Here is an 11,809-nt window from a genome sequence, read left to right as displayed (position 1 = left end):
GAATCATAGACTGCAAATAAATATTTGATACCCATTTAACCCAAAGCTTTAAAGATTTAAGGTAAGATAAAAGGTAGCATAATGATAAATAACCTACGTTCTTTCTTAAGTTGGAAACTATTTTCTTAAGTAATCAAAGGCATAATAAATTTGACATAAACAATCTATCAAAAGTAACTAACATTGATTAAAGTTAATAGAATGTCCTCTCTACAAACCCTCTACAACTTTCTATATCCATTCAGATCTTGTATTTTCCTCTTTATCATTTTGGGACATCATATATTTAAGAAAAATCACTCTCATTTTCCATCAACAAAAATATACTCCTTGTAGTAAAACTTCAAAAAACTGGAAAAATGAACATCTATCAATAGTTCAAAATTATAGTGTCTCTATGATATATAAAAGAAGCAAAAGCATATAACCTTTAAATTATATTTATTAATCTTTCAGTATTATATCCTAGATATGAGGTGGTTATTATTTCTAATGAATATCCATAAAAATTAGTGTGATTTAGTGTCAACCTGAAATTTTAAGTTACCTAACAATCACGGAAAATATCTTTCAGATGACGCACTACAGAATATATTACTGAGATAAAATTTGTCAGAATAATGATTCAACTTGGTTAAATGTGAATATATATTTTTCATAATCTTATGCTTTATGTAGAAATAACATAAGAAATATTCAATGTATGTAACTGCTTATTTATCTCTAATCTACTAGGAATAGAGCTTCTTTAAAAGACATTTGTCATTTATTTGGTAAGCTATCTACAGGTAGGAAAATATTATGCCCAATGAGAGTTTCTTGCGCGCGCGCACACACACACACACACACACACACACACTCCTACATCAACTTATAGGCTCAAATATGAAACTCCTGCTTGGATTAAACATAAACACAAAAAGATAAAGCTCATCAATCTAGATATCTGCTTTCCAGATATTAGAGGTCTCTAATATTCAGGCATTAGAGATAGTCTTGATCTAGATCTTATTGCTAAAATAGCATAAGTAATACTGTTTTTATCTGAAACAAAATAAAACTTAGAAACTTGACTTCTAGCAGTGCCATAAGAGGAAATAGTTAATTAAATATGAAAATATAAATTTTTCATCTTAAAAATGTTGATCCTCAATAAATGCTAACACTGATGGATGAAACTTCAGGAGATTATTGCCGCTTCTGTTTGTACTGTCATTCCTCAGTAGTCAAGCTAGAGATGATGTTTTCTGAGGCTCTTAATTTTTTGCCTTTTATGTGGATGGAATGCAGAAATGTAAATTGAAGCATTCAAAATAGCCTATGGAAATTAAATACAAGAAGCCGCCAACTACAAACAACGTATAGAATAATTTTGTTCTTTTTTCGTAGGCAAATTATATGTAGTCTGTAAGCAATACCATCACGTTGATCATACTAATGGTTGGCATTTATTTTTACTACAAACATTAAATTAATATGAGTTAAGAAAATGGATTATGCAAGCATCAGTAAAATGGCTTTTGTAGTATTTGTATTTGAAAGCACGATATACTAAACAAAAATTGATTAAAAAGACTCCCAAATATACTATTTTATTAAAATATTATTTTGTTTCTCATATAATTTCCAAGTATTAAAAGAGGAAAATTGAAATAATGGTGGTAATAAGTATAATTCAAGAATTGCTTCTTTGGGTCCCACCCAAGAGTATGGAATGATCTTCCATTTGTTAATGTGGAGAATCCTCAAATAACTCAAATTAGACCTTCCATTTGATCCTGCAATCCCATTACTAGGCAGCTACCCAGAAGAAAAGAAATCATTTTACCATAAGGACATTTGTACTGACCCATTTATCACAGCTCAATTCACAATCACAAGAATGTGGAAAGAACCTAAATGCCCACCAACCCAGGAATAAATTAATAAGCTGTGAAATAGGGCGGCGCCTGTGGCTCAGTCGGTAAGGCCCCGGCCCCATATACCGAGGGTGGCGGGTTCAAACCCGGCCCCGGCCAAACTGCAACCAAACAATAGCCTGGCGTTATGGCAGGTGCCTGTAGTCCCAGCTACTCGGGAGGCTGAGGCAAGAGAATCGCCTAAGCCCAGGAGTTGGAGGTTGCTGTGAGCTGTGTGAGGCCACGGCACTCTACTGAGGGCCATAAAGTGAGACTCTGTCTCTACAAAATAAATAAATAAATAAATAAGCTGTGAAATACATATACCATGGAATACTATCAGCCATTAAAAAAGATAGAGAATTTTCATCCTTTGTGTTAACCTGCATAAAGTTGGTACACATTCTTCTTAGTATCACAAGAATGGAGCAGACAATCAGGAAGCCAATAGGCAGTCAAATAATACCCTCATAAGAGGAAAAACCCAAATCAATTAAAGGTGGGGGGTGCAGGAGAAGAAGGGAGCAAGGGAAGAGGATGAAGGTGGAGGATGAGGACTTATGGTATGTGGCACACATCTTGTAAGAGGGACTTTACCTAAAAAAATGCAATCAGTGTAACCGAATTCTCTGTACCCTCAATGAAACTCTCACATTAAAAATAAAACTTAGCTCTCACTCGCGGCCGACAACCTGCCACGCCGCGCACACGCCCTGCCGCCGCCCCGCAGAAATGCTTCGATTACCCACAGTTCTTAGCCAGATAAGACCAGTGTCCAGGGCACTGGCTCCCCATCTCACTCGGGCTTATGCCAAAGATGTAAAATTTGGTGCAGATGCCCGAGCCTTAATGCTTCAAGGTGTAGACCTTTTAGCCGATGCTGTAGCCGTTACAATGGGGCCAAAGGGAAGAACAGTGATTATTGAACAGAGTTGGGGAAGTCCCAAAGTAACAAAAGATGGTGTGACTGTTGCAAATTCAATTGACTTAAAGGATAAATATAAAAATATTGGAGCTAAACTTGTTCAAGATGTTGCCAATAACACAAATGAAGAGGCTGGGGATGGGACCACCACTGCCACTGTGTTGGCACGGTCCATTGCCAAGGAAGGCTTTGAAAAGATTAGCAAAGGTGCTAATCCAGTGGAAATCAGGAGAGGTGTGATGTTAGCTGTTGATGCTGTCATTGCTGAACTGAAGAAGCAGTCTAAACCTGTGACAACTCCTGAAGAAATTGCTCAGGTTGCTACGATTTCTGCAAATGGAGACAAAGAAATTGGCAGCATCATTTCTGGTGCAATGAGAAAGGTTGGAAGAAAAGGTGTCATCACAGTAAAGGATGGAAAAACACTGAATGATGAATTAGAAATTATTGAAGGCATGAAATTTGATCGAGGCTATATTTCTCCATACTTCATTAACACATCAAAAGGTCAGAAATGTGAATTCCAGGATGCCTATGTTCTATTAAGTGAAAAGAAAATTTCTAGTGTTCAGTCAATTGTACCTGCTCTTGAAATTGCCAATGCTCACCGTAAGCCCTTGGTCATAATCGCTGAAGCTGTTGATGGAGAAGCTCTAAGCACACTCGTTTTGAATAGGCTAAAAGTTGGTCTTCAAGTTGTAGCAGTCAAAGCTCCAGGTTTTGGTGATAATAGAAAGAACCAGCTTAAAGACATGGCTATTGCTACTGGTGGTGCAGTGTTTGGAGAAGAGGGGTTGACCCTAAATCTTGAAGATGTTCAGCCTCATGACTTAGGAAAAATTGGAGAGGTCATTGTGACCAAAGATGATACCATGCTCTTGAAAGGAAAAGGTGACAAGGCTCAAATTGAAAAACGTATTCAAGAAATTGTTGAGCAGTTGGAGATTACATCTAGTGAATATGAAAAGGAAAAACTAAATGAACATCTGGCAAAACTTTCAGATGGAGTAGCTGTGCTGAAGGTTGGTGGAACAAGTGATGTTGAAGTAAATGAAAAGAAAGACAGAGTTACAGATGCTCTTAATGCCACAAGAGCTGCTGTGGAAGAAGGCATTGTTCTTGGAGGGGGTTGTGCTCTGCTTCCGTGCATTCCAGCCTTGGATTCATTAACTCCAGCTAATGAAGATCAAAAAATTGGTATAGAAATTATTAAAAGAACACTCAAAATTCCTGCAATGACCATCGCTAAGAATGCAGGTGTTGAAGGATCTTTGATAGTGGAGAAAATAATGCAAAGTTCCACAGAAGTTGGTTATGATGCTATGATTGGAGATTTTGTGAATATGGTGGAAAAAGGAATCATTGATCCAACAAAGGTTGTAAGAACTGCTTTACTGGATGCTGCTGGGGTAGCTTCTCTGTTAACTACAGCAGAAATTGTAGTCACAGAACTTCCTAAAGAAGAGAAGGACCCTGGAATGGGTGCAGTGGGTGGCATAGGAGGTGGTATGGGAGGTGGCATGTTCTGATTCCTAGAATAGTGCTTTACCATTAATGAACTGCGACAGGAAGCTCAAGGCAGTGTTCCTCACCAATAACTTCAGAGAAGTAAGTTGAAGAAAGTGAAGAAAAGGCTGGCTGATGTTTAAGAAAATCACTATAACCATCAGTTACTGGTTTCAGTTGACAAATATAATGGTTTACTGCTGTCATCCACTGTCCATGCCTACAGATAATTTATTTTGTATTTTTGAATAAAAAGACATTTGTACATTCCTGATACTGGGTGCAAAAGCCATGTACCAGTGTACTGCTTTCAACTTAAATCACTGAGGCATTTTTACTACTGTTCTGTTAAAATCGGAATTTGAATGCTCGCCATCACCAGATGAAAAGTTAAGAAGCAGCCTTTCTGTGGAGAGTAAGAATAATTGTGTACAAAGTAGAGAAATATCCAATTTTGTGACATCCTTTGTGTAATAAAAATTTGTTTAAAGTTAAAAAAATAAATAAATAAAAATAAAAGTTAAAAAAAAGAATTGTTTTTTTATAAAGAGCCAACAATTAAAAAAAATTAGCACACAGAACCAAGTTCTAAAAGTATTATGTCAAAAAATATAAAGGGGAATAAAGAAATAATCTTTGAACTACAGGGAATTTAGAGAATTAGAATATTACTGTGATAGAGACTATGTAAGTAACTTTCTAGGAAAATACAAATCATATAAATTGATGACAAAGTTAGAATGCTTATTAATATCTAACAGACAAATGCAGAGTATTTACAAAAAAGCTACCATATGTATGCATATATATTTTTAACCACCTATTTTGATGTATTTTCCAATGACCATAAATCTATATATATTCACTTAAAATACATACATGCCACAGACATTTTAAATTAGAAAATGAAAGAAAAAGATTAGAAAAAGAAATATTTCTGATTATTTTTGCAAAGGTGCTTAGGTAGGCCAAAATGAAGATGTCAAAAAGAGGTGTTTTTAGTAGAGTAATTTCTATTTTGAATAATGTTTGAAAAATTCTAAATAAGACAGTAACAAAAATAAATCATAGAAATGTAGAAAATAATAGTACATGGAACTATCAAGGAACGAGCTTATTAAGAATGCAAGGAGCATTCAATACGAGGACATGCATTACCACGATCAATTATGTTATTAGATTACAATATGCAATTCTTTCTATACATTCTAAAAAGCATGTCAAAAAATTCAGTGAACACTTTTGATTAAATATGAAAATTGGAATAAATGGATAATTCCTTTAATTGAGAGAATTTATAGAAATAGATATAAATATATTAATCAAAAAAGCCTTCAAAATTATAAAGAAACAACAGAAATAGTCTCATTCAAAATGGAAACAAAATAAATCCGAACTATTGACGATATTATTTAACATTCAGGAGATGTAATTAGAAATACAAATAAGGAAAAATTAAATTTGGAAGGAGATATTACAATGTTTATCACTTGTAAAGCATATGTGAATACCTTGAAAATATAATTAGATTAAACATTTTATCAATTATAAGGGAAATTAATAGATTGCTAGGTTCCAAACTAATATCCTAAAACAAAAGTCTACTTTTACATAGAACAATTTTAAAATAAAATAGAATAGAATATTACATGTGGGATTTAAAACCAAAAAATAGAATTTCTAGACCAAATTTTATTTAAAATTATAACTGTCAATATTTTAAGTGTTTTAAATAGTTAATAAGTTGTTGAAAATAATAAATGGAAAGTGTCTTCTCATGGAGTAGAGACAGAATGTCGTTTAAGCCATATAGCTTGAATACCAAAAAAATATTATATTACTCTACACACTTCATATGACCTTTCAAATAATTGAAGAAGAAAGAGATATGTGTGTGTCTGTGCATGTGTATTCACAACAAACTGGTTTCCTTCCTTCCTTCCTTCCTTCCTTCCTTCCTTCCTTCCTTCCTTCCTTCCTTCCTTCCTTCCTCCCTCCCCCCTCTCTCTTTTTCTTTCTTTCTTTCTTTCTTTCTTTCTTTCTTTCTTTCTTTCTTTCTTTCTTTCTTTCTTTCTTTCTTTCTTTCTTTCTTTCTTTCTTTCTTTCTTTCTTTCTTTCTTCTTTCTTTCTTTCTTTTCCTTCCTTCCTTCCTTCCTTCCTTCCTTCCTTCCTTCCTCCCTCCCCCCTCTTTCTTTCTTTCTTTCTTTCTTTCTTCTTTCTTTCTTTCTTTCTTTTTCTTCCTTCCTTCCTTCCTTCCTTCCTTCCTTCCTTCCTTCCTTCCTCCCTCCCCCCTCTCTCTTTCTTTCTTCTTCTTCTTTCTTTCTTTCTTTCTTTCTTTCTTTCTTTCTTTCTTTCTTTCTTTCTTTTCCTTCCTTCCTTCCTTCCTTCCTTCCCTTCCTTTCCTTCCTTTCCTTCCCTTTCTTTCTTTTCTTTCTTTCTTTCTTTCTTCCTTCCTTCCTTCCCTTCCTTCCCTTCCTTCCCTTCTCTTTCTCTTTCTTTCTTTCTTTCTTTCTTTCTTTCTTTCTTTCTTTCTTTCTTTCTTTCTTTCTTTCTTTCTTTCTTTCTTTCTTTCTTTCTTTCTTTCTCTCTTTCTTTCTTATTGAGACAGAGTCTCACTTCATCACCCTTGGTTGAATGCTGTGGCAACTTAGCTCACAGCAACCTCAAACTCTTGAGTTCAAGTGAGCCTCTTACCTCAGACTCCTGGGTAGCTAGGACTATAGGCATTAATAGGCCACAATACCCAGCTTTTTTTAGAGATGAGGTCCCGTTCTGGCTCAGCCTGGTCTCAAACTTGTGAGATGAGACAATCTACCGGCCTGGGCATCCCAAGTGCTGGGATTACAGGCACGAACCTCTGTGCCCGCCCTACTGACAAACTGGTTTTCATTTCAAAATAAACATGGGAAAGTAGCCTGAGAAAATGTAAGAATAGTGATGACCTTTGTGATGTTGACAGGAACAGATACTTTAGGTAGTTTAAATCAAAGTGGTGGTAATTTACTATAAATAAGTTTTATTCTATAGTTACATACTCTGTCAGTGTGAAAATAGACAAATCAATGAGAAATATGGATGAAAATGGAAATTTTTAAATTGCATAAAGGTAAGTTTTTAATATATAATATTTATATTTTGTAGCATTGATTTAAGTAGAATTTATATTTAGATCCACTGAGTGCCACTGAAAAAATTTTGTATCTATTTTACTATTTAAAAAAATTTCAAAATAATATTTTACAGAGAAACTCCATGAAATTAATTGTATTAGAAGAATACTGTACTTGGGAGTTTTTCTTTTTAAGTATGACATTAAAATAAGATCTCGTAAAAGGTTAATATTCTATATGCTAAAGAAAAGTAAAATTGCATCAGTTAAGGATCATCTTCCCCAGAATGTTTCAGGAACTCTATTCAACAGTGGTTTGAAAAAGAGCAGGATTTATTTTTTTTTTTTTTTCATGCAGTGAAAAGCAGGCTCATGGTGTAGTGTGGAGGAAAGATACCAGAATCAGATTCCCTAGACAGGAACTCTAGCTCCCCTGCCTACTAGCTGTGCTATTTTATAAAATTTATTTGACATTTCTTTTTCCCAAATTCCACATTTGTAAAATAGAGATTGAGATAATACCTATCATACAGATTTGCTATGAGATTTAAGTGAGGTAGTAGGTACTGTACGGTTGCCCTGCCATATCTCCAGATACTACATATGTAGATTCAACCCACCACAGATTAAAAATATGTTTTTATTTCCACAAAGTTCAATGAAGCAAAATGATTTAACTCCTGTCACATACTATGTTTAACCCAAGCAAGTGAAGTGATGTGTTGGTTCTGTGTTAGGTATTATAAGTAATCTAGAGATGATTTAAAGTATGCAAGAAGATGTGCACAGGTTATATGCTAAAACTATGGCACCAGGTACAAGGGACTTGGTTATCAGTGGATTTTGCTATCTGCATGGGTTTGGGACTAGTCCCCGCAGTTATCACAGGAAGACTGCGTGGGAATTACGTAGATACTGGTTAGCTCATTGCGGGTACTCAGTAACATACTGGCTGAAAGAACAACTGTATGTTCTTAGAAGTGCAGAACTAGCAGTTCAAAAAATGACAGTGACTGAGAGACGGCATCAAAAATCCATCTGTCTCTTTTCCCAGGGTCTCATCCATAATGTGTTAGAGACTGCTGCAACTACAGGCATCTTGCAAATATTGAAAGAATTGGAAAAGGCATAAGCAATGGCTTTTAGTCTGTCCTTTTACCAGGGAAGTAAAAGATGTGTAAAAGTGCTTCTAGCAGAACTTTATTCTTATATTTATGTTCATAACTGAACTATATCCTCTTCTAGGTAAAATAAAATTGAGACGAGTCTTTACTTTTCAGGACTTCCAAAGAGAACAAATCCAGGTGAAAGGAGGTAGGGAAAGCTATATGTATATACACATTGTACACAAGTTCTATGCCAATGCTATGGCATATAACAATACAAGGGACTTGATTATCAGTGGATTTTGCTGTCTGCGTGGGTTTGGGACCAGTCCCCCATAGGAAGACTGCGCGCAACTATATATATTTACATATATTCATATAATAAAAGTGAAATAAATAGTAAATATAAACATATTTCAGCCCCACATTAAGGCAACAATCTCATTCATTTAGTGTGAAATTTTTATTATAAATCCATAAAAAGAAGAAACAGAAAAATAGGTAATGGGGAAAAGAAAGTTTATCCTGATCAATATGCCAGGTTTTTGAACGTGTAGCTCAATTTAGCACTCAGGGTGCTGCTTTCAAATGTGTCCTTTACACCTTTTCTCTACTCAAAACATGCCAGTGACTCAAGCAGAATCAAAGTCCTATTAATGAAAAGTTTAAAAATCGCCTATATAACCCAGCCTCTCAGTGCTTTCTTCATCTTTTGTGAAAATCTACAACCTCCGCTCCTTACTGTTGGCTCCCATTTTCCCATGCTGATTTGGCCATACCCTTAAATTCCCAAATAAAATGTAAAACAAATTGCTGTTGTTATTCACAACAGGGTTTTAAAATATTTATCATGCCTTCTCTTCCTTTTTTCTCTTCTTTTGACTGGAGGCAGACCCAAGGAGACTCCTTGATTCACCTCCTCCAGGAGAATCAGCGACCGGATTACACATATGAACATACAATGCAGACACACACACACACACACACACAGACACACACATACACACACCCCAAACACAGATTTGGATCATTACATGAATATAAAATCAACTTGGTCATCAGGCTTCTAAAAATTGTTAGATATTAACCGAAGTATTTCTTACATATACTAAGGATGAGAATATTCTATCTACTTACTAAGAATTCCCTCTTCTCTTTTATCCCAACTTATTTCTCTGGACCAGGTGTATTTATCTGACAATTTAGGCTTTTTTTGTTGTTGTTGTTTTTAAGACAGAGTAGAGTCTCATTCAGTCACCCTTGGTAAAGTGCTGTAGCCTCTTAGCTCACAGCAACCTCAAACTCTTGGGTTGAAGTGATCCTCTTGCCTCTGCCTCCCAAGTAGCTGGGACTACAGGCGCGGGCCACAATGCCTGGCTATTTTTTAGAGAAGGGGTGTCTCTCTGGCTCAGGCTGGTCTCAAACCTGTAAGCTCAGGCAATCCACCCACCTCGGCCTCCCTTGTGTTGGGATTACAATCATAAGTCGCAGCCCCCAGCTGTATTCTTTTTTTTTTTTTTTCTAACATAGCATTTTATTTTCCTAGATTTCTTTTCCACAAATGCAAATAGATTCATCTATTGATCTAAATCTGAGGGCTGTCCTAAAGTAAGCAGAGTGTTAAATATGACTTGCTCAGGTTGCAAAGGATAAAGCCACTGCCACGTACCTTTAAGGATAGGGATTTTTATTTGTGAGGACAAATGGAGATGTAAGGAGGCTTAAGAATAATGCTTAAGTAATTACAATGATTAGCAATTGTGTATTAAACTCTTAGAAACTAGTCTATCATGGAGGTTTCATCAGAATCTTATTTTATTCTTTCAGATTTGCTTCTCAGCTGCCCCACTCTAGTGCTCTGATACTCACATCTGGTCACATTCCACATCTTTTAAAATATTTTCTCTAGGTTCTAGGGGTATGGAAAACGTCTTCGAGAGATGCAGATAACCAGAGATAGAGGATATTAGTCTTTATATGATTCACCTTGTTTTGTGTTACTTATGCTCTTCCAACTCATTCATATTTGGAATGTTACTATTTCTACCTCATAATTGGTGTCCTCTTGATCCTTCCTTTATGAATTTATAAGAGCGTGGTGTGTGTTGTGCTGCCTTCCGCCCTTCCGTACTGCCAGCTCCCACTGCACTTCGCAACAGTATTTTAATTTTATTTTAAATTTGAAGACCTTTATTAAATAAATTAATTCAAATTTGTAAAAGGATTATATAATGTAATGTTATGTATAATTATAATGCCATTACATAATGCTGGTATCAATATAAAATCCAACATGATGCTATAATTGTGAATCATAAAACTCTATAAAATATTGTTTTGCAAATATCTCTAAGGAATAGACTAAATTAGAAAAATTTCTGAATTTTTTAAAAAATTAGAAAAATAAAAATAATGTATTCACACTTTATGTGAACATGTATTACTTAGGTTATTTTCCATTTTCCACTTTTTAAAAATCCAAACTATTGCTATGTAAAAGTGTGAATTGACAGCTAGTGTTTAATATTTAGAAAAAACATGCTTGTAATTTGTAAACCTGGGATATACTTTATATATATATTTGTGTTACACCATGTCATAAGCCAATAAGACATTCCCCAGTTTGACACATCAGAAATGCAATTTGATTCTGTCAAAAGATGTACAGGAAGGGAATAGCTATTTTTTACTTCACCGTATAAACAATATAGAAGATTTATTTCAGTTGTTTAAGTCAATTTTTTTTTTTTTAATCCACAACACGAAATGCTGAAAAGAGAAAAGAACAGTGAGAATTTTTTTTTACTGTTTCAAAACTCTATACTATGTGTTTGGAATCTTCAATTAGGAGTTTTGCAGTAAAATGGTTTGTTTATGCTTTTACAGAGAAAATAAAATGAGCAGCTATCAAAGTGTAAACTAATAGTTTCAACTTACAAATGTATCACATCACTGAATTTAAGATATTAATAATTATTAAATGGCATTATCATATTATTATTGTTAAGTAATACCAAAGTACATATTGTAAGTCTTAGTTAGTAGGTTTTAGGATCTTTAAATTTGGTTCAATTCTACATTTATGGACTTTATCATATATGATAAATCAAAATATGCAAAGTATTTTTAAAATAGCTAAAGAAATTAGTCTTGAAAGAAATACTCAGGTGGAAATTTATCAATTATAAGTGTAGAAAAGTAATTAATTAATCAAAAGCTCCAACAGGGCAAACTCAGAAAACCACTGGGTACCCTACATCATCAG

At 34.6% G+C, this 11,809-nt stretch overlaps 1 protein-coding gene across 1 annotated transcript; it reads left to right on the top strand.

Moving 5' to 3' along the window:
- Positions 1-2,577: 2,577 nt before the first annotated feature.
- On the top strand, positions 2,578-4,741 carry LOC128578399 (60 kDa heat shock protein, mitochondrial-like). The gene has a single exon (XM_053581058.1). It carries the CDS (start codon positions 2,631-2,633, stop codon positions 4,350-4,352), a length of 1,722 nt encoding a protein of 573 aa, XP_053437033.1. The 5' UTR covers positions 2,578-2,630; the 3' UTR covers positions 4,353-4,741.
- Positions 4,742-11,809: the final 7,068 nt, after the last annotated feature.

This window comes from Nycticebus coucang, chromosome 1, assembly GCF_027406575.1.
Source record: "Nycticebus coucang isolate mNycCou1 chromosome 1, mNycCou1.pri, whole genome shotgun sequence".
Taxonomy (NCBI): domain Eukaryota; kingdom Metazoa; phylum Chordata; class Mammalia; order Primates; family Lorisidae; genus Nycticebus; species Nycticebus coucang.
The sequence above is the reverse complement of the archived record's forward strand: the minus strand, read 5'-3'. Positions and strand labels throughout refer to the sequence as shown.

Coding starts and splice junctions, on each gene's coding strand:
- LOC128578399 (XM_053581058.1), top strand. CDS start 2,631: ATGCTTCGATTACCCACAGTTCTTAGCCAGATAAGACCAGTGTCCAGG.